Source organism: Aedes aegypti, chromosome 1 (genome assembly GCF_002204515.2).
Source record: "Aedes aegypti strain LVP_AGWG chromosome 1, AaegL5.0 Primary Assembly, whole genome shotgun sequence".
NCBI lineage: Eukaryota > Metazoa > Arthropoda > Insecta > Diptera > Culicidae > Aedes > Aedes aegypti.
This window is the reverse complement of record NC_035107.1, coordinates 192,961,626-192,985,114: the sequence shown is the minus strand read 5'-3', so window position 1 is coordinate 192,985,114 and position 23,489 is coordinate 192,961,626. Positions and strand designations below refer to the sequence as shown.

Genomic DNA, 23,489 nt, shown 5'->3' with positions numbered 1-23,489 from the left:
GGGCACTTTCTAAGCAGACTCACTATACTCACTACTCATCATAGATTCAACCACCAAAACAAGAACGAGCGGATTTTAGTTAAAGATGATCTGTTTAAGAATTGAAACGTTAAACTGGAAAGGTTTAAAATATCATTCGAAGAAAGAGTGTCTTTTATCCTTCTTGAGCGCACTCTTTTCATGGACCAAGAAGAATCCCCACAAAGTCTGATGGGGATTCACCGTGCCGGCAGTATAAAATAAACCGCCAAATTCACAATGTGTATCAGTTGAAAAACACATTCGGAGCTTGTTTGCAATATGGAAAAATTTCTTTTTATCGGAGTTTACTTAATTTTGGTGATAGTGCCGTACAGCGCAGCTCGAGATAAAGACCCTTGTTCTGGTTTTGGATATGAATTGCTCGCCACACGTTTAGATGCTCTGGAGAGTATGTAAGTAAAAACACTTATCTCATTGAATTGTGCATGAATAACATAATCTACGTAAATTTGTAGTACATTAAATTCTCAACTCAAGTCAAACGAAAATGCACAAAACGTGCGCAAAGATATTCAAGAGCTAACGTGGAACATTGAATCTTTGGGATGGAATAACTCGAACGGTAAGGGTTCCTTAATCAACAGCTATCTTGGCCCAGGTTGAAACGATTTATAACGCGTTCGACGAGTGGAATAATGTTAATCGTGTACTTGTGTGATTCCAGATTTGCCGCGATCGTGCAGTGAAGTGCGTCCTAAGAAGTCCGGTATACAACGGTTAGACATTTCACGCGGTTTGAAAGCGCCAATTAAGGTGTTTTGTGACCAAGACTTCGAAGATGGCGGATGGCTGGTAATCCAAAATCGCTTCAACGGTGCAGTCGATTTTTATCGACCTTGGGCCGAGTACAAAGAAGGATTTGGAGCGTTAGATGGTGAATTCTGGCTTGGGCTTGATAAGATCCATGAAGTATTAAATGTTTTCTAACTGACACTTATTATTCGTCCTAACAATATTTTCCTATTCATTAGATAACTTATTCTGGTCGTTATGAACTAGCTATACAAATGGAGGGCTTCGATGGAGATAAAGCAGTAGCACGATATACTGAGTTTGCAATTGGCAGTGAAGCGGAGTTTTACAGTTTAATCAAATTGGGAACGTATAACGGAACAGCGAACGATGGTTTGAGTTATCATTCTGGACAACAATTTACAACCTTTGATCGAGATAACGATGAACATAAATCGAATTGTGCAAATTCGTACATCGGGGCATGGTGGTACAAGGCATGCCATATGAGCAACTTAAATTCAAGACATGATCAGAATGGTCAACCGAATCGCATTGCTGTGTGGCGTAAATGGAAAGGAGATTCATATGCTTTGAAAAAGACTCGGATGATGATAAAACTTAAACCATAACTTTTTCTCGACACTTTTAACAACAGTTTTATTAATGTTTCAATATATTGTTCAAACAGATTGAAACATCCCCAAAATTCAGTGAAAAAAATGAAGCTGAACATTTCTTACCATATTTTTTAACACTATATTCTTTGACAAAACATTGAGCCATTATATGTCGGTTTCAAATACATTCTAATTAAAAAATATATATATTCAAAAATAGCAATTTCATAAGTTTTGAGCTTTCAAACTGTATATTTCAAGTCCGAAAAAAAAACCTACGTGTTGATAGAATCAAACTCATTTTACGCTAAATCCTTCACTCGCGATCATGCCATCAATGGGCTTCGTGGCCTTGCGGTTAGCGGCGACAGTCGTCTAGGCCAGTACTTCCCAAACTGTGCGCCGCGGCGCCCTGGTGCGCCGTAGCACTTCTTCAGGGGCGCCGCAAGTTAAATCATGATAAAATTTGAAATCTTCCCATTATCTTAGAAAACCTCTCAAATTTTCGAAAATAAGTACTGGTCAGGCTCGTTTAAAGAAAACCGTTCTTCGACGACTTTTAAACAAATTATATCTGTTTTCATCGACTGTTATTGGAACATTCATTGTTGAGAATTTTTGAACTCGTTTTTAGAATTTAAGGCCTACCGCACAGTGTCGTCAAGCATTGTGCTGAGGAGTGTTACTTCGATTCCCACTTCATCCGGAAAACTTTTCATGAGGAACGATTTCCGTTTGTGTCAGCAGAGCGTTGAGTGCTGGTCCGTTGTCTAAAGTGGTGCTTCTTTCAAGAGACAAAATGGTATACTGGAAGCATTAAAGTGTTGGATGCAATTAGGTTGACTATATTTATTTGATTGACTCAAAACACTGCATTTAAGACTAGTTTTGCTCAGATTGTTAGGTTTGTCACCGTAATTTTTGATAAAATGTATACGTAATGTAAAATGTTTTTGCTACAAAGGAATAAAAAAAAAACAGAGGTGTTACCAAGAGGAGCAAAAAAATGAAAATTTAATTCAACATTTACAGCTCAGAAAATACTCATTTTTGAAGACTTGCTTTTCACTTTATTATACGTTAAATGTCCAATCTTTTTTTTTATTTGAGTTTTGAGAACTGAAGCTTCTCTTTTACGTTTTTTTTATCTCATTCACCTCCTCGCACAATTTATAAGTTTCTAAAAAATCTTTGGCGTTTAGGCATTGATTGTAATTTGTTAGTGAAAATTCCATTTATCGCTAAGGAGTAATGTAGCAAAATACTCACATACAGAACAGAAGTTTCACGAGTTCACATTTTATTTGCAACAACATATTTGTGTGAGTAAATGTGCGAAGAAATTGGAGTATTCCAATCAAAAAATGTCAAAGAAAATTTATTTTTACGCTTTCTATTGGAGATTTAACTTAGGAAAGCATTGGCAACTACAGTAATCTAACATCAGAATGATAAAGTCAGGTCCATTTTTTTTTCAAAGGGCGATGAAATTTACAAATTTCGAATATCATTTGAATTGATATTCATTGACATTTGAAGGCCCTGATCCCAATATCGTTTGAAAATTGGCATTAAAAACTAAACACATTTTTGGTTTCAAAGATAACTTTAGAAGTTGTGCTTAGAAAAGGACACAAACTGTCTATAAATTGCAGCGTACATCACTTTGAGTTTACAGTTTTAAACAAGGTGATCAAAGTATTTTAGAAAGATCGTTATGCGAATATAATTTGGCCATCCACGGCAAAATCAAATGGAAGTGGCCAAATTATATACGCGTAACGCACTGTCCAAAATACATAAAACACCCGAATAATCCTCCATCCAATTATTTTAGTGTTATTTTGTACATAATGGAAGTATTATACTTCTCTTAAAGGTAAATACAAAAAAAAGGTATCTCATGTATAAGAAAGTCCTCAGCCTTCAGTTTTTAGCTCCGGAGCGCCGTGCCGTTTACCGAAAATTGCCAAGGGCGCCATGATTTAAGAAAGTTTGAGAACCTCTGGTCTAGGCGTATTGTGCCTCCAGTCGGTGAAAACTTTTCGTCAAACGAAAAATTCATCGCTGGGCTACTGGGTGTTTCGTGTTGTCTGTTGCCTAATGTCAGTGATCGTTCAGTCTGTGCAGCCTATGTGCTGAAGACGGTGTAAATTGTCTCCTTTTAAAAATAAGAGGCTGTTCATAAGCCACGTGGTCATTTCCTTCAGATTTTAAGAACCCCCTTCCCTCTCGTGTGCTTTTACCCATACATTTTTTTGAATTGTATAGTCCTTGGCCATTGGCCAGACCCCTCACCCCATAAATGACCACGTGGTAAGTTAACCTTATTTATGTGGTTAAAAAAGTACCAGGACGCCCTCCACAGTATTGTGCCCTTCCTGCGCTTCCCGTAGCGGTTGACTTTCTTCAGTCTCAAGCCTGAGGTTAAATAAGGATGATGAATGGATTCGCATTATGCGTTTTACACAGTGTATTCTGTAATTTCGCCTTTGGCGACTTTTAATAGATACCTATCTGTTTTTTTGTTGCTGACCTTTTTCGTGCTCAGATTGCAAAAAGCTTAATCCTGCCTAGTTTGGCTACGTTTGAAATAGCTCAGATCAATCTTCAGCATAAGAGAATAGCAACAATTTATCGTTGCAAACTCATCAGACTCATGCGAATACTACAGCCCAAGTGGCACAAGTTCAAAAATCTGACTTTCGTGAGGGAAACTTCTATCTAGATAACCTTGTGGTAGGTAACTCACAACTAGGTAACTCAGTTTTTGCTACTTTCAGTAAACATGAAATGGCGAACTCGCGTGCCATGCCTCGTGCATGCATGCTCGATAATAAAGCAACAGTTGCTACACTAATTTCTGAGCTAACAATCAGAGATGTGTGTGCTGTTTCTGTTGGCGACCTCGATAAGAAATACAATACGTCTATTTATTTACCACATGATGAACTATCCCCAACGCATGATTTTAAATGATTTGTCATACGCTGTGTAACAAAAGGCTATTCGATGATTGTTGGCAGTAATGATAATGCTGATCATCTGGGCAGCTTAGATATCAATTTGAGAAGCCCAGTCTGATGGAATAAATAAGTAATACAGACCTTGAATTGCTTTTTTTTTAATTTCTTTATTAGTATCATTCCAAACATTACATTCATTTCTTACAGTGGCGCGGGAAGTGGGTAGGACAGGTGGGACATGTACTACGCACAAAAACACCTGGGTAGGACAGTCAAAGGATTGTCCTACCCACGATTTAACAAAAATAAAATAAGGACAAGAACAACAGAAAGCTTGAAAAGAAAATTAAACTAGGTAGGGTTTCAATGCTAGTAATGGACCCCTTAGTAGCTGAAATTCATTCTAGACGCTTTTCCGCAATGATATCTCAGACGCATATAAATTTTGTGGAGTATAACAACAAATTCAATGTTTTTACTTCATAGTACGTCTATGAAACATACAAAATCATTCGATTTTTCCAGCGAAATATGCATTTGAAAAACTGTTGTCCAAATGCCTATTATGGACCCTCCCGGGGTCCATAATAGGATTGTTTACAAATTTGACGTTGCGTATTATGGACCCTCCATTTGATTCCCATGTAATCCGGCTCGCTGCCGACGAGCCTATTATGGACCCACCTGGAAATGCGTATTATGGACCCTCTTGTGTGGTTTCATTTACAAAACTGTTCAAATATCTGTATTTATGCGTCTCAAACCAAATATTTTGCCTGAAACTGCTGACTAACAATGTAATCGAAGTTCCCCTGGTGGATTTTCATAGGAATAAAGTTGCTTTGAGTGTTAATTTTATGTTTTTCTGTAGGGGGTCCATAATACGCAAAGGGTCCATAACCGGCATCGACTCCCTACGCTTTCAATCGCAAAACGCAACATACTGTTAGCCATCTATACTTTGGTAGCGCAACTAGTCAGATGATGAGAGATTTGACTTTTCACGCATCCGTCACATGCCGCTGTGGGGAAAAATATTTTATTTTCCTGATATAAGACGGTTCACAGTAAAACAGTTAGGCGGAAAAGGTAGGAATATCCATTCTCTATGTTCTACATACGTTTGTTTTTTGTATTATTGCACTACTTTCATAAAAATTGAGATCCGGCTGGTAGGAGCACTAGTTTGAGGTTGGAAAACCAGAATATGTGAGGTTAGTTTCATTGGAACTTTCGCCTGAGCGATTTTTGCGCTTGAATAAAACACGCTTCGGGACATTCTCCGCTGCCCCTAAAAATACCATTGAATAGATAAATGAATTCTCTACCAGTTGATCTCATTCAATTGCATACATAAGTGAAGTAAGCGGTGAAAATAAATATTTTGTTCCGAATGTTTTGAAACCATGAATGAGTTTGACATTGCTCTCGTCAACCATCATCATGACGACAGCAGCACACCCCACCGGACGAATTGTCGTATTGGGAGCGAATTTATCATCTGTTCAACATACATACAAACTCAATCAGCGTCGTACTTATTCTTATAGAGAATGGAAGGTTTTTCATGGTTTCTCATGCCTAGTGAAGCGTGACATGGTTTATGCAAGACCCATACAAAAATATGTCGTGAAAATCTTGGGAACCTAAACTGTGAGAACTGTTACAAGAAACTTCTTTAATCGTTAGAAAAACTAATGCTGCAATCGTGTATGGCATTTCTGAACGAATCAATGCATAATTTCTTAAAAATATCAACGACCAACTCTGTATATGTTCTGGCACAAATTTCCATGAGCATTCCTGGAAGTAATTCATTAGTTGTTTTTGGAATATCCATAGAGAATTATCAAAAAATTCTAGAAGAATATTTGAAAGAAGTTATGAATTAACCTAAGACCAGTCTCATCGTGTTATTCAAAGCACGAGGGTGGTGATGCTAGCGATTTCTGAACATGCGATCACTCTTGGTATGATCTATCAAAGCTGAACCTCGTGAAGATTTCCAGAACACTTCCTATAGAACTCCCAGAGTGTCAAGAAGCTCTTGGCTGATTCAGTAGTAAATCTAATTCTTGAAAAATGACTTCATTAAATTCCCACTGATATTTTCTGGACGCTATTTTAATGCAAATCTTTAAAAGTCTACTTTAATGGAAGGTCCTAAAAGTCTATTTTTTCTTAATATGATTGCATTGAATCCTGATGTGAAATTGTACAGGCTCCAGAGAAACCTTTATAGAGCTCTTCAAGAATCCGCCTCAGAGTTCCCAAGCTTCATTAATTATCATAGTTAATATATTTGAAATACTTTCAGGGTCTTCTAGAGGGATCTCTCCTGATATTTTCCTAGAGATTTCTCCCAGAAATTCTTCCTGAAATTTTTCAAAGCATGCTTTTCCAAGAATTTGCTCCATCCAGAAAATCCATAAGACCTCCAAAGATGCTGCCTCCAGTAATTTCTTCAGGTATTATTGTGATTTTTCCCCACATTTACCCTGGAATTTTCCCCAGATATTTTTTCACTAATCCTCCAAGCAAACTCTCCAGTTGTTACTGTAGGAGATCTTCCAAAGATTTTCAGAATTTCTCCCGAGGATAATCACAAATGTTTATTACTGAATTTTTGAGAAAATAGTTAATTTTTTTTTTTCAAGAAACTCTGCAAGAACTCCTCTACCAGTTTATGTGGATTCCTACAAGAATTCATCCACGTTTCCTCCCAGGGACTCAGGAACTTCTTGAGGGGTTCTACGAACAAATCTTTTTTTTTTCTAGGAGTAGGTGATCCATGTATTCTCCAGCATTAAATCCAAATATTACCTCTTCAGTTTTTCTAAATATTTTTTAAAATGTTTCTCAAAGCATTGCAATGCAATCTTCAAAAGTCAATTCAAGTTTTCACATCAATTCATACTACAGCATTTTTTCCATAATTGGGTCCTAAAATTTTTAATGAAATCTTGTTTTTCTTCAATAACACGAAAAAACATGTTACTGTAACTACTTTAGCAATTTTTCTCGCTCAAATAATGGCTATATCATTATTAAACTTTAATTTAAAAATTTGGTCCATAAATGAACCTTGACACTTTTGATCCTGTTTGACGTTCGCTTAGTCGACAAAAACACCACAGGGGGTTTTAGTTCGACCACTGGGGTTGTTCCTATCTGACATTTCGTAAGGGACACGGAAAACAAAATAAGCCCAAAATTTTAGTTTAAGCCAAAGGATGTGACAAAATCTAAAAAAAATGTTTTTTGGGCTTAAACCAACGGAAAACATTGGAAAATTGAGTAAACATGTGTTTTTGACCTAAACTTAAGCGTTTGGCACTAAAATTGGGACAGGGCTTTAGGACCCTATTCCTCAAATAATTCCTGCACAATTTCTTTTGAGATTCTGTCCAATGTTTTTCGAGAAGTTCCTTTAGCAAATCCTGTGGAATATTATCCCGCAATTGGATTGATTTTTTTCAACTACCTCTGCAAATTATCTATGAAATCTTCTAAAACTTCCTCATTAATAGTCCAGAAGTTCTTGCAGACGTCCTTGTTCATTGAGGATGACTTAAAAACTTAGGGGGAGATCCCCCAGTGCCGGACAGCATCCAATACCGGACAAAGTCGAAACATTGAGAAATCATGGTCCAATCAAGATGGTGTATTAGTAGAAAAGAAAGCTATTATGTAGACTAATGTTTGCGTAGAATAACACATCCTTGAAATATGCACCCCTTTTTAAAAAAGTAGAAAAGTTGGGAAATCTTTAAAAAATTGACGTATCTTCTTAATTTTGAGCCTATTTAGTAATTATTTTGAATATGAAAAAACACTTCGGATCCCGCAAGCATGATTGAACATAATCCTAATTTGATAGTATGAATGTATTTTGTACCATAATTGAAGTACAGTCGCCTCTCCACATCTCGATATCGAAGGGACCATCGAGATAGGGAGAGATCGAGACATAGAACAAATTTTTAATGAGAACTAGATTGAAAATCACTCCGTTACTAGGAAAATTGAAAGCAAACAGACGTCATTCCACCTTCTCAAATCGTTTTGAAACCTTAAAATCTAGTCTAGTAACCTTTGATAATGGGCATATCGACATACGGAGAGAAAATCGGGAACGAAAATCACATCGAGATAGGGAGATATCGAGATAAGGAGAATATCGAGATATGGAGAGTGAAAATGTATGCAGGATGAAGGGACCGAACAAACCATCGACATAGGGAGAGATATCGAGATGTAGAACATCGAGATGTGGAGAGTCGACTGTAAATATGGACAAATTACAATTTTGGGTAAGCACCTCCTGTCCCTCAGTTTCGGACAGCTGGATTTGTTATATGATATCTTTGTAATTATTGCATCAGTGTCTCAAAATACTTTCATTTTTCATGGGTTCCGTCGACCATGGTATCAAACATGCAATAAAATTAAGAAGAATGAACATTCATAACAACATCGTAAAAGGTGCTATTTTTCATCATATATGAAAGAGGTTTTTGATAGGCATCTTGCAAACTAAGAAAAACTCAAATTATTTTTGTAAATGTTGCAATTGCATTGAATTGGTAATTATAAACTATTTCTATAGTGTACACATTCAATGATGTCCAAATTTACAGAATTTGAGGCATTTACAGACCGTGTCCGGTATTGGGTGCCACCTTTCAAGATCGATCAATTTGGTACTAAAATACATCATCAAAACTCAATGTCAAAATTCATATTTATATTTTCAAATTTATTTTTGTACACTATAAAAATGATAATATTTATCATAAATGGGTAACACGAGCCCATCACATCAATATTTTTCGAGTTATGAATTTAGTGGCTTAAGTGTCCGGTACTGGGGGATCTCCCCCTACACAGGTTTTATCAGTTGTTACTCAAGGTTTCTCTTCAAAAATATCTCACGGATTCATTTTTCAAAATAAAAATTCTCGGCTTTTCATTGGAGAAATTCCTGAAAATAAAAACTTTTAAGACTTACTTGAGAAAATCTCAAAAAATCTGGTATTAGGATGTATTTCTGTAGAAATTTTAGAAGAAATCGCTTGGACAATTGCTGCAGATATATATCTAATTGAAATCTTTTATAAATCCTGAAAGATAATTTCATAGGAAATCCCTAGAAATTCTGGAGAAGCTATTGATTGGCAGCCTTGTAAATACGGAAAGCTTTCTTAGTTTTGTGGTAACGACTGGTACCCCTAGCCTTGGAGCTCCTAAATATAGTAACTTTCAATTTTCAGTTTCGGAATCCATTAGTTATTTTTTTAGCTTCACTGTACACAAAATATTTGCCAACGTTTGTCCTACTCATGGTTTCTAACGTGGATGCGCCTCTGATTTCTTATATCTAGGTGTTCTGTGTTATTAGACAACACTATCATCCTAATTTGGTAAAACAAATTTAAGATTTAATTAACATTTTGTTAACAACATATTACATTTCATTTGCCGTAGCAGTTCAGTTTTTTTACAAGTGAGTAGATTTCACCTGTTTATAAGAGAAAAAAAACGCTTTGAATATACTTAACCTATACATATAACACAATGATCATGGCAATAGAAGATTGTAACGATTTTTGCCTGAAATTATTAATTATTTTATTTGACATTTGTTCCAATGTTTCAACATTGGATATTCTATGTAACTCATTGGTACTATACCAGGGAGGAAGTCTCAGAATCATTTTCAAAATTTTATTTTGAATTCTCTGCAGAGCTTTCTTCCTGGTATTACAACAGCTAGTCCATATTGGTACAGCATACAACATGGCTGGCCTGAAAATTTGTTTGAATATCAAAAGCTTGTTCTTAAGACAAAGTTTTCATTTTCTATTAATAAGGGGATAGAGACATTTTACATATATATTACATTTGGCTTGAATGCCCTCAATGTGATTTTTGAAAGTTAAATTCTTATCTAGCATGAGCCCTAGATACTTAACTTCATCTAACCAATCCTTGAATTGCTTAATATAGGCAATCGCTCAACCTCCGTGGTAATTACCTGGGAGGGAGAAACCAATACAAAATGTATGTACGTCAAGGTGAGCCGAGATTTTGCTATCACGAACTGTCACTGTGAGCCCAGATCTTAAATAGTGGACAAACATGATAAAAGCGCGCAATTCATCAAAACATATTTTTGCGTTTCATCAAAGTTGACAACAATCGGTTGAAAATCAATTCCTACACAGCCAAAAGCAATGCCACTATAGCACCTTTTATTTTTACAGAATATAAAATATTGAAACACGCATATTTTTACTCTTTTCCAATAAAAATGAAAATAAAAGGCACAGAACATTTGGCCATTTTCTAATGTGTGTCCAGAAAGATCGAAGGTGCACATTAAAAGAAAACCAGCGATTTTCCTCAAGCCTGCCTTAATTGTCGTTGGTGAGCTGGAATTATCTTGCAGTTTGGAATAGTGTTGTATCATATTTCGTGTGTAATATCTGTGCCTTCCTCCCAGGTAACTGCTAGAGAAGAACAACACTCGAGCCACTTTGTGACCCAATAACTCAGTTGGTTACAAGTTTAGAATTCAAATCCCCACTGACCACGCATACCTTTTTCATAACCCACATCCATCCATCTCATGTTGACCACACACGCGCGCAGAGCGAGTGCGATTTGTTTAGTTTTTTTTTTTTTTCAGTTGGCATGTATTCCTGACAAATGAAAAAATGCTAAGATTGTACCAATTTAAAAACCAGACAAAAATCCTGCAGAAGGTTCTAGCTAACGTCCAATCAGTTTGCTTTCCTCCATCACTAAACTTTTTGAAAATGTCATTTTGAACAGAATGATGGTCCACATCAACGAAAATTCATTTTTTTTCGACAGGGACATCTCATCAAATTTTACGTTTTACAAATTTGATTAGTTCCAATAAATGTGAAGGCTATTCTACTGGTTTTGCTCTTCTAGACATAAAAAAAGTATTCGACAGTGTTTGGCAAGAAGGCTTGTTTGTAAATTATTATCTTTAATTTTCAACATACATTGTTAAAATAATCCGAAGTTATCTGTCAAATCATACACTTCAGGTTAATTATCAGAACTCCAGGTCTGAAAGACTTTCGGAAAAGAGCTGGTGGTCTTCAAGGCTTTAAGTGGCGAACTCGCCATGGGCGAAAAGCCACTCAAATAAAGATAAATAATTTCTCAAGGCAGCATTGTGGGCTCAATATTATACAATGTTTTCACATCTGACTTACCTGAGTTACCTCAGGGATGTCAAAAATCTCTGTTTACGGATGACACAGGCCTCTGCGAGTCTACGGATGAAGCCTGCGTGTCATCTGTAGTAGATTGCACAGAAAAATTTAGATTTTTTTTCCTACTTGAAAAAATGGAAGATTTCTTCTAATTCTTCGAAAACTTTTCCCACATAAACCAAAAGCTATTTATTTGAAACCTTCAAGTAGGCATGTTGTCACGATGAGAGGGGTTCCACTCCAATAAATTGGTCAGATGAAGTTGAGTATTTAGAGCTCATACTAGATAAAAATTTAACTTTCAAAAATCACAAATATTCCAGCCAAATGTAACAAATATATAAAATGTCAAAACTTTGTCTTAAGAACAAGCTTTCGATTTTCAAACAAATTTTTAGGCTAGCCATGTTGTATGCCGTGCCAATATGGACTAGCTGTTGTAATACCAAAAAGTAAGCTCTGCAGAGGCTTCAAATAGTAGTTTACGGAACAAGTTGCAGAATAATGATTTTTACAGCACGAGTCGTAAACAGTTGCGTAATGAGAAAGCGTTGCGTAATGAATCATAACAGCACTGGTTTCAGTTTGCGTAATGTCTATTCCCGCACTTCAGTGCAGAAAAGTAGGCCGTTTCATGACAGATTGGCGTGATGAAAAACAGCCTATTACGATGAGAAATTGCAAAAATAAAATTTTGAAAATGATTCTGAAGCTCCTTCTGGTAATAGCTCTAATGACTTACATAGAACACCCAATGTTGAATCATTGGAACTAATGTCGAATGAAATTAGAAATAATTTTAGACAAACACCGTTGCAATCTTCTATTGCCACTATTAATGCGTTATACATTTACGTTGAGTTAAGTTAAGTTCATTGAAAGCGTTTTTTTCTCCCTTATAAGCAGGTGAAATCAACTCTCCTGTAAAAATTCTGAACTGCTACGACAAATGAAATGTAATATGTTATAAACAAAATGTTAATAGAAGCTTATTCAGTTTTATCAGACTAAAATGATAGTGTTGTCTGCCTCAGAACATCTTGATTTCAGAAATCAATGTAATGTTTGAAATGATACTAAAAATTAATTAAAAACACCTAAAGGATGAGTAAGTCCTCTTCCTCATATATCATAGCTACCGACAAGTCTTAGACCGTGCGGAAGTTCGGCTAAAGCTAAACAATCATTAGAAGGGTATTAGTTCACTTGAAAACCTTCAAGCCGGCCAGGGCCCTCATTCTTAAGTTGATGCGAAAATATTGACAATCAAAGTGCCATTGAACTTGACAAAGCCGGCGAAAGTAAACCAAAATAGAGGTAAACAGAAGGAAAGAAAATCCTGGCATATTAGCCAACGACGACAACGAAGACGTCTCGGTCGGATCTACAGCTTTTGCACCGGTAATGGCTTGATGCGAGACGAGAACCCTTTTGCTCCATGTCTCAATGCTTAAACTCGCAAACAAAAGTCCTCTCGAGAGGGTCCCAACAAAGGTACAATGTGGAAAACAGTGGCAAAATCTTGAAAACATTACGATCACGGCGTACAACACATTGAGTCGCTACTTCTGAAAGACGGAAGACATCCAAACAAACATCACTAATACCGCAAATATTTGCTTCTAAGCAGTTGACGATTATCTCCCTTTTGCCTATTATTCAAGTTCATCCCTCCTCGTTTGAATTGAGACCCAGCCGAGACCCGTTGCAATACGGAAGCTTTCAAAAGGTGCATCTTGTAAAACACCCGAAGTTGTTCTTATTGGTCTTTTCAAGTGTGCGCTTGCGGATTTGCAGATTTTTTTAGATCGATATCTGTCTATATAGAACTATGGATATGGCCACAATTCCGAAGAACAGATCGAAAGGTGAAGCAAATGAAACAGTGCGGGATACTGTCCGACCGAGTAATAACATAACTTCCCTGCCGAGATAAGTTATTAAACTTATTTAATCTATCGCCGCAGTAAAGGCGGCGGCTATGGGCCTGTTGTTGGTCTTCTGTCAAGGATGCGCCTTTTTCATGATCCTTAAATTGAACGTTCGGATTTAGTCATTTGTTGTACCTAAAGAGTCTAAATTATAAAGAGACGAAATCTGATCATATTCAAAATAAATCAGCTAGCAACTATGCCAAATCTATTACGCAGCACTGCCAATGTTGAATCCCACGCTAAAAGTGAGTCACAGGTTTTATGTGTTGAATTTTTACAGGTTTGGGTAACGAATGAAAAATTGACTGAATGTGTGGAAAACCAATGTAATGAGTAGAGCATTCTTTATGCAAAGCATGAAAATTGCAACCGACACTCAAGTATTCAGAAAATATGCTACTTCAGAAGAAGCAAAATTTTCGTGGGCGGTAACATTTTTGTGTGAGCCGTTTTCAGCTTGTGTGAAAAAGTGTTTGACAAGTCTCCTGCTCGATTGGAATGACATTGACAGTAAACTTGGAATTCCAATTGGAACATTTCGCTTCTTTGCTTATAGTTTCTTTAGTTGTACCCATACGGGTCGAGAATCCGAACACGAGGTAGGTGGGAGGCGGTATCTCTGTGTGAAATATTAATACGCCGAGCAGCGTGTTTTTTTTTGTGGACGTGCCGAGGTTTTGTTCATTTGGCCTGCTTCCGGATAATCCTTGAGAAGAAAAGCTTCTTTTATGGGAAAGTAGACCAATCGATATTTATTTCTGGCTGCCACACAACAAGAAAAAAAAATTAACACCATGTCGGTTTAGCTGCATATCACTAATGTCGTGAATATTGTGCGGAATTACAAAATTGTTGTAATAACATGCATGGAACTCTGTCATTGAACGATTTACATCATTTTATCTGTTTTATTTCACTTGATCGAATGCAATTTCACACAATATTCATGACGCGAGTAACGTGTAGCAAAAACGACGTTATACTGTAATTTATTTTTTTGCAATTTCTCATCGTAATAGGCTGTATTTCATCATGCCAATCTGTCATGAAACGGCCTTCTTTCCTGCACTGAAGTATGCACTATGCAGTGCGGGAATAGTCATTACGCAACTGAAACCAGTGCTGTAATGATTCATTACGCAATACTTTCTGATCACGCAACTGTTTTAAGTTGCGTAATGAATCATAACACAACAATTTTTCAGGAATTGTAAAATAATGGTGAATGCATTCCGATATAATTTCTGATACCCTCAAGTGGTCTTCTATGAAATCGCAAAAAATATTGTACGTAACTCGTTGCAGAACTCGATTTTTACAGTACTCGTCGTAATTATCCTACTCGGCGACTCGTGCTGTAAAAATCATCATTCTGCAACTTGTTCCGTAAACTACTATTTTCTGTGCAGCTGGTTAACGCATAGATAAAAACATTTTGCTACGGGGCAGACATACAAAATTCAAATTGCTCGTATTTGGGCATAACTCCATATTTTTTTATGAAATTTTGAGGATTGCTTCACTGTTAGTTGTAGTTTCATAAGTGATGGCAAGGTATAGCTCCGGAGTATTGTGGAAAGAGTTATTCCAGAAAATCTCTGGGTCACGTAGTGTAAAAATCACATAAACATCCTTTTAGAACTCATTTATCATTTGGAAACGAAATGTTTTTATATAAAATGTGAACAAACCCGTTATATTTGTAATAAGTTACGGTAATAAGGCTCAGGATATTTTTAAAATTTATAATTAACTATCTGATGATAAGGGGTGTAAACAGAAGGAAAGAAAATCCTGACCGTATGTAGAACACCCCTTCCCCACCCCTTCCTTAACAACGAAACGCGTCTTTAATCCTTGATAAAGGTTGAATAAAACAACCGAAACCGTCGATGTAAAAGCAAACTTGTTTTCGCCGTTATTCAAAACTGCTAAGGCCGAAAAATATCCTCAGATAGCTGAATTGTCGAGTCGAAAAACTACAATTCCTTTATAATTAACCTAAATTAAGACTAAGGCTTCCAGAATATTCTGCAATTTTGCCATAATCAACACAGGTTCATAAGATATTTTTTAGCGATTGATGTCTATGTTTGTTGGTTTACAGCACTCACTAAGCCTTAGCAGACATGTCCACAAATGTTGACAAGAAATTGGATCTTGGAAGTCATCCAAATCGTCCTGGAATTCAGGTCATTATGATCTACCAAATCTACTACAGTCTATACTAACCCAATTCTCTTGAAATTTTTTCTTGACAATAATTGCAATATCTACAGGTACTGTTTCTTACTTGTTCTCAACATCTGATCTCGCAGAATCTCTAAAGGCATCTACAAAGCTTTGGAAATGTGATTGGGATGTTTTCTCTCCTTTCTGGCGTTACGTCCCAATTAAGACAGAACCTGCTCCTCAGCAGAACCTGTTCTTATGAGAACTTTTACAGTTATTTACTGTTATTTTTTCTTTCACAGTTATTTACTGGAATCTTTCAATTTATCTATGATGTTCATAGCAAAGAGATCTTCAACCGGTTCTGTCTCAATTGGGACGTAACGCCAGAAAGAAGAGAAAACATACGAATCACATTTCTAAAGCTTTGAAGATGCCCTTTGAGATTCTACGATATCAGATGTTGAAAACAAGTGAGAAAGTAGATATACCAGTAGATCCAGTAGATATTTCAAATATTGTCATCAGAGTAATTTAAAATTCATAGTACAATCAATAAGCTTGGAAAAAAATATTTTTATTTATAACGGATATTTGTGATCAAGTATGGATACGTTAAGGTGAAGATGAATCGAAGCCAAACCTCAAATTTTCAAGAGCACAAATCTGAAGAACCTAATATCCGTTTAATCCGTTTTAATTCCATTTGTCAGGAAAATATGCTAATTGGAAACATTTGATAAATATATCAACTAAGAATGATAAGCTACTTTCTGAAAGTTTCTTAATGAGGATGTAGAAAATTCCATCATCGCCAGGAGCATATGCAAGCTCCAAGCAAGTTTGATTTTTTTTAATAACAGTTCTCACTTCTTTCAAATCAGCCTCCCAGGAATTTTCGAAAACGGCGGCGCTAGTGAGCATTAAACTTTTGTTTAATATATAACAGCGATAGCTCAGTAGCATGACCACTTAGTACGATGGCGTCTTAAGTTATAATATTCCCGGTTTATGGACAAAACGTCGAAAGACAAAACGTAAAAAGGACTGTTCGGAGCTGGTTCTCCGGATTCGTGATTCACTCGCGAAGTAAAGTGGATGTGGTTTTAGCACCGAAAACGAAAAACGCGACGAACTTCTAGTGGTAGATGATTTGCACTGAGGGTACTCGGACGATTCTTGCGAGCGATAGAGGATCACATGTACACTGTTTGAACGGTTTTATTCAACTGATAGGTATTCTAACTGCCGATACTGGTGATCGGTAGTGAGAGTTAAGTGCTAGACAGAAAGAGCTTAAAATCTACGTTACTCTTCTCCGCTTTGTATGAAGTTGAAGTTGAGATTGAGTGTTTGAGTTCCATTAGGGTTATTACAAATATGATGGCCTGTGCCCTAACATACCGCCCACCATTGAAATCTAGATTTCAATCCTATTACCTAACATTGGTGGGTTACAGAGTTTACTTAAGTACAAATGATATATAATAGACACAATTCATAATGTTACTGACTACGATTCCTTGACCAACGGTTGATGGCTCATCGGTCGGAAGTTGCACGTCGACCCACGGTTCTTGAGTTGCCAAAGTCCAGGGAACTTGTGAGGGGACCTTCAGGTCCCCTCCCATCCGACGTCGCTTGAGTTGCTGGCACCTGGAACGTCTGGAACGCTGCCCCATCGTGGCCCGGTTGGTTGTCCGGGATAGGCAGGACGCAGACTCTAGCGATTGCCCTCTTGTAGATGCCGTCCTTAGTTTTGATGCTGACGACTCGGATGAGCCCATCGTTGCCGGGAAATACTTCAACAACGCGGCCGAAACGCCACTTCTGCGGCGGCAGATTATCTTCACGGATCAATAACATCGTGCCGATACGGATGTTGTCGCGTGCTCGCGTCCAACGGGTTCGTTGCTGTAGTCCCGACAGATACTCTGTTGACCAGCGCTTCCAAAGACGACGGAGATATTCTTGGATTTGCTGCCACTGTGAAAGCCGGTTACTGGGTAGCTCCTCGTAGGAGGGCTCGGGGATTGCGGTCAAAGGTCTATGCACCAAGAAATGACCTGGCGTGAGGACGTCCAAGTCCTCCGGAGAGTTACTCAGCTGCGTCAGCGGCCGAGAGTTGAGCAGTGCCTCGATTTGCGTAAGCAACGTGTGGAATTGCTCGGCGGTGACCAAGGCGTTGGCCAGTGTGCGGCGAAGGTGCGTTTTTAGCGACTTGACCGCGGCTTCCCAGATGCCACCGAAGTGCGGTGATCTGGGTGGTATAAAGGAGAATTGTATGCCCTCTTCGGAGCATTGTCGAGTGATGTCCAATCGGCTTTGTTGAGATCGGAACAGCTGCAGGATTTCATTTAGCGATCGTTGAGCACCGATAAAATTGGTGCCGTTGTCGCAATATATGGTCTTTGGAACACCTCGACGTGCAGCGAATCTCTTCAATGAAGCGATGAACGACTCGGATGATAAATTGCCTACCAATTCCAGGTGAATTGCCTTGGTTGAGAGACAAACAAAAACTGCTACAAACACCTTCAGTGGCGCAGCCTTTCTTGAATGTGGTCGGAGGTAGAAAGGACCGCAGAAGTCTACTCCGGAGTTCAAGAATGGCAGTGTCGGTGACACTCGAACGGGTGGTAGGTCCGCCATCAATTGCTCGCTCAAGGTTGGTCGGTTGCGGAAACAATTAATGCATTCGTGGGTGACCTTGCGCACTAGATCTCGTAGTCGGAGAGGCCAAAATTTTGACCGAGTGACGGCGGTGAGAAATGTAGGGCCCGCATGCAGCCGATTCAGGTGATAGTACCGCACAACCAGAAGGGTGAATGGGTGCTTGTTATCCAGAATCATTGGCTGCTTTTGAGCAAACGATATGCCTGCGTTGTTGAGGCGACCTCTTATACGAAGAACTCCATCGATAATCACGGGCGACAAAGCTTTCAGTTTGGACGTAGACTTCACTTGCCCGGTGGTGCGAATAGAATGCAGATCTTCCACAAATGATTCTTGCTGAGCAAGCTTTACCAGACTCACTAAAGCTCCATCCAGTTCAACTGTCGATAGGGCTCCGCTGTTTCTAGTTTCCGGGTTGTGCTTTTTCGCATTGTTGCAGAATCTTTGCATATAGGCGACCAGACGAACCAAACTCGTTAGTGACGACTTCAAAGAAAATATGCTGCTTTGGGCAACTGTAGGAAGGGCAACAATTGGTTTCTCTTGAAGTTGCTCTCGTTCGAAGTGATCATCCGCTGTTCTAACAGGATCGGGCCAAAATCTATTCGGCTGTTGTAGCCAAATGGGTCCCTGCCACCACAGCGAGTGTTCTACGAGCTCCTTCGCTTGCATTCCCCGCGAGATAAGGTCTGCGGGGTTCTCGATGCCCGCTACGTGTCTCCATGTACCAGTAGCTGTGATCTGCTGGATTTCTGCTACTCGATTTCCAACAAATTTCTTCCAGCGGGACGGTGATGCCGCTAACCAGTGCACGACAATCGTAGAATCAGTCCAAAAGAATGGACTTGCTTGAATTTGTAGGCTGCTTTCCACCTTCTCGAATAGGTGGCTTAAGAGAAGAGCTCCACAGAGCTCGAGACGCGGCAGCCGTATGAGTTGGTCCAATTTTTCGGTTCCTTTAGGCGCCACTCTAGACTTTGCAGTAATCAAGTGCACAGAGACGCTTCCACCATTTGAAACCATGCGAAGATAAATGCATGCACCGTACGCGCTTTCGGACGCATCGCTAAAACCGTGGAGTTCAGCTTTCACGGGATCCTTCGCAGATGCCGCCCACCGTGGAACGGAGAATTTATCAAGGACATTGAGGTCGCTTCGGAAATCTATCCAAAACTGCTGTTGTGATTCACTCAATGGAAGATCCCAGGAAACTTTCGATTTCCACAGCTCCTGCATGAAGAGCTTGGAGCGAAGAACGATTGGCCCCAATAGGCCCAGTGGATCAAACAAGCGAGCTGATTCGGAAAGCACCAACCTTTTGGTGATGGGACCCTCTTGCGACCAACAAGGGATTTTGAAGCGAAAAGCGTCTTCGGTTGGTTGCCATAGCAAGCCCAAGGTTTTAACCGGGGACGACGACGAATCGAGTTCTAGAAGACTGCGATCTTCTCGAAGCTCAGCAGGAATATTTCGGAGTATGTTGGGGCTGTTTGACGCCCATTTATGCAGTTTGAATCCAGCCGACCGTAGGAGATCGATCAACTGCCTGCACAATTCGATTCCTTCTTCTTCAGACTCTACCCCAGAAAGCAGATCGTCGATGTAGAAACTTTTCGACAGCACCTTGGCGGCTTTGGGATGAGTTGATTCACCGTCGGATGCCAGTTGCTGGAGGCAACGGGTCGCAAGGTACGGTGCCGATGCAGTACCATAAGTAACCGTCCGCAACTCGTAGGTTTGGATCGGTTCAACTGGTGAGGAACGAAAAACTATGCGCTGGAGTGAGCGATCGGAGGGATACACCAAAACCTGTCGGTACATTTTCTGCAGATCAGCAACAATGACGAAACGAGGGATTCTGAAGCGCAGGAGAATACTAAACAGATCGTCTTGAACGACGGGACCCACCATTAGAGCGTCGTTTAATGAGACACCAGAATCGGTGGCGCATGAGGCGTCAAATACGACGCGAAGTTTCGTCGTAGCGTTATCCGGACGAACGATGCAATGATGCGGCATGTAATAAATTTTCTCGCTAGGCAGCAAGACTGCATTGCTAGGGTTGATCGGTGCCATATGCCCTAGTTGAACATACTCTTGTATGAACGCTTCGTATTCTTCCATCAGCTGGGGATTCGAGTGAAGTCGACGTTCAAGCGACATGAAACGACGAATGGCAATGCTTCGAGACTCTCCAAGTTTCTCGAGAACATCGAGTTTCTTCGGCAGCGAAACCACAAACCGTCCTGAGGGATCGCGAGTCGTGGTTTCGGTAAAGTGGGTTTCGCATTTCCGTTCTTCCACTGAGAGGGACTCGTCCGCGTGACAAGACTCGATCTCCCAGAAGCGAGCAAGCTGCTTTTCCAAATCTGCGTTGGAGCAGACGAGAGTGACGGCGGAACGACTTGTCTCCAACGCGTCGCATTTACCGGAAACTATCCACCCAAAAACGGTTTCTTTTAGATGGGGAAGTTCTGGTCCAAGATCAACAAATCCTTTTAGTAGTAGGTGATAGTAAACCTCAGCTCCAATGACAATGTCGATCCGATTGGGTTCAAAGAAGCGAGGATCGGCGAGTTGAACGAATGGTGGAATTTTCCAACGATCTGTGTGCAAACGGTTTGATGGCAAGACGGGTTTGAATTCCGACAGTATGTGGAATTTGAGATCGCCTACGTAATCCGTACAGCGTGAACGGATGGTTGCCATCGACGATTGCTTCGATGTTGCAGCACTAGGCCCAACGCCTTGAAGGGAAAGGGGTTCGTGCTGCCGACGAAGATCCAGTTTTTGCGCCAAGCTTTCGCTGAGTAAGTTGCGTTCGGAGCAGCAGTCTAGAAGTGCCCTCGCGAACTGAACGTTTCCTTTTTGATCTTCTATCTTGACGACAGCAGTTGAGAGGAGAACGATGCTACTATTCGACGGTGCGCTAGCAGGAAGAGCGACTGACGGATGGCTGGAGGCGAAAGACTCGAACGAGGTAGACGGGGTGGTGGCGAATGCTTTCGATTGCGAGGTAGAGGAATTGTTTGAAGCTGGTGCGATTTGGGGCTGACCTTGTGGGAGAGTGGGTTTATTGGGTTGCGGTTGCGAATGCTCTTGTCCTTGGCTGGATCCATTGTTAGAAGGGCGCAGATGCAGCATCGTATGGTGCCTTTGGCCGCAAACACGACAAGCTGAGCTAGGACAAGCCCGTACCAAATGAGAGGAGGAAAGACAATTTAGAAACAAACCAGCTTTTTTGACCGATTCAAGCCTTTGGGAGGGATTCATGTTGATGAAGGAATTGCATTTGAAAGGAGAATGGAAAGGTTTTTGACAGTGTGGACAAACATTCTTAGGCGCGGCAGTTGTTGTGAGTGTCGAACTAATCTTGGACTTCTGCGCCTTCTGGTCTGGACGGAACTCTGTTGGACGAGGCTACGAGAGTGACAACGGTTGCAGTGTTGCCAAATGATCACGCAAAAACTTCAGCAAGTCTTCGTAGGTGGGTGCTTCTCGAGAGTTGTGTGCCCGCTCCCAGTGCCGTTGTGTTTCAGCATCGAGACGTGTGTAGAGTATGTGGGCCAACAAGTGGGACCACCCCTGTGTGGGTAATCCGATTTTTCTTAGCTGAAGCAGATTGCGCTCGTACGAGTCGATAAGATTGACTAGAGAGTCGTACGATTCCCGCTTAATCGGCTGAGACTCCAGAAAGCTGTCCATCAGCGCGCGGGAGATCATTTTTTTTATTCTCGAACCGTTGTTCGAGCATTTGCCACGCCACATCGAAGTTGTTGGCTGTAACTTCGATTGACTCAACCAAAGTTCTAGCTTCCTTGGTGAGCACCGAGAGAAGGTAATTAAATTTGTCGAGCGGCGACAGCGTGATGTCCTTGCCGATCGTATTCTGGAAAGCATCGCGAAAGCTTAACCAGTCTTTCACACTACCGTCAAAGGAAGGGATTTTGAAAACCGGGAGGTGAATGCGGGATGTAGGAATTTGGTCGGGCGGAGAGGAGGAGGAGGAGGACGAAGCTACAGCTGTCGTGTTGATGCGTTGCGAAACCAAAAAATCTTTCACATCGAAATAACGATTTTCAAAATCCAACCGTGTCTTCCGATTCGACGCAATCATGTCTTTCGTCAGCTGCACTTCCTTCACTGCCTCTCCCGAGCTCGATGCTGCCAAATCTTGCTCCTGCCGTGCTTCCACTTTAGCCCGATTATCGCGGAACTCTTTGAAAAGCGTTTCCAAATACTCCAGGCGCGAAGCGATTCTTGATTGATCGCGCTGTGGGTCGAAGTTAGCCACAAATGATTCCACATTGTGTAGGGAATCGAAGTACCCACGCTCGGCTTTGGTTAATTCGCGCAATGCCATGCTGTCGAATCTTCTCGCTATTTGTCCAAATCGCAAATCCTCTCAAATCCCAAAAACAAAGCCAGGTCAATTTGCCCAAAAAATCAATAAATCACAAACAGTTTCCTTACGAACTAAAGTGAAACTAGCATGCACAGTGTATTTTTCAATTGCTTTTGTCGTACCTCAGTCTTTTTGTACTCACGCTACCAGCTATTGTTCGCCAATCCAAGCCACGCCAACTTTGCCGCAGACAGAAGGAAGGGGGTGAAGCGCGTCCCGTAACGCCGATACTGCTTCGTGTCCGGCAAATGAACCGTGCCTTGGTTCGAACCTGGTCCGCAGAAGATGATTCGATAGCTCGATCGAATCCGCACTCGTCGCTACGCAAACGACGCCGATGGACCAAGGGAGAACAAAGCAACACGCTGGTTGCTGTATGTGCTATTATCACTACACAATAGATCACTTTGTATGCCACGTGGTGGCTACTGAAAATTCACAAATCCGGCTCCTCGAAGGACCATTAATGTTCGGAGCTGGTTCTCCGGATTCGTGATTCACTCGCGAAGTAAAGTGGATGTGGTTTTAGCACCGAAAACGAAAAACGCGACGAACTTCTAGTGGTAGATGATTTGCACTGAGGGTACTCGGACGATTCTTGCGAGCGATAGAGGATCACATGTACACTGTTTGAACGGTTTTATTCAACTGATAGGTATTCTAACTGCCGATACTGGTGATCGGTAGTG

At 40.1% G+C, this 23,489-nt stretch overlaps 1 protein-coding gene across 2 annotated transcripts; it reads left to right on the top strand.

Annotated features, from left to right (window-relative positions):
- The first annotated feature begins 246 nt into the window (after positions 1 to 246).
- Positions 247 to 1,602, top strand: LOC5577410 (microfibril-associated glycoprotein 4). 2 transcript variants are annotated; one of them, XM_021856008.1, is made up of 4 exons: positions 247 to 434; positions 498 to 640; positions 707 to 951; positions 1,014 to 1,602. In XM_021856008.1, exons 1-4 carry the CDS (start codon positions 301 to 303, stop codon positions 1,404 to 1,406), a joined length of 915 nt encoding a protein of 304 aa, XP_021711700.1. In that variant the 5' UTR covers positions 247 to 300; the 3' UTR covers positions 1,407 to 1,602. The 2 variants fall into 2 exon arrangements, with proteins under 2 accessions (XP_021711700.1, XP_001656490.2); XM_001656440.2 differs by having other exon boundaries at positions 248 to 434; positions 498 to 604.
- Positions 1,603 to 23,489: the final 21,887 nt, after the last annotated feature.

Coding starts and splice junctions, on each gene's coding strand:
- LOC5577410 (XM_021856008.1), top strand. CDS start 301: ATGGAAAAATTTCTTTTTATCGGAGTTTACTTAATTTTGGTGATAGTG. Junction 641..706: donor CAACAGCTATCTTGGCCCAG/GTTGAAACGATT, acceptor GTGTGATTCCAG/ATTTGCCGCGATCGTGCAGT. Junction 952..1,013: donor GGCTTGATAAGATCCATGAA/GTATTAAATGTT, acceptor CCTATTCATTAG/ATAACTTATTCTGGTCGTTA.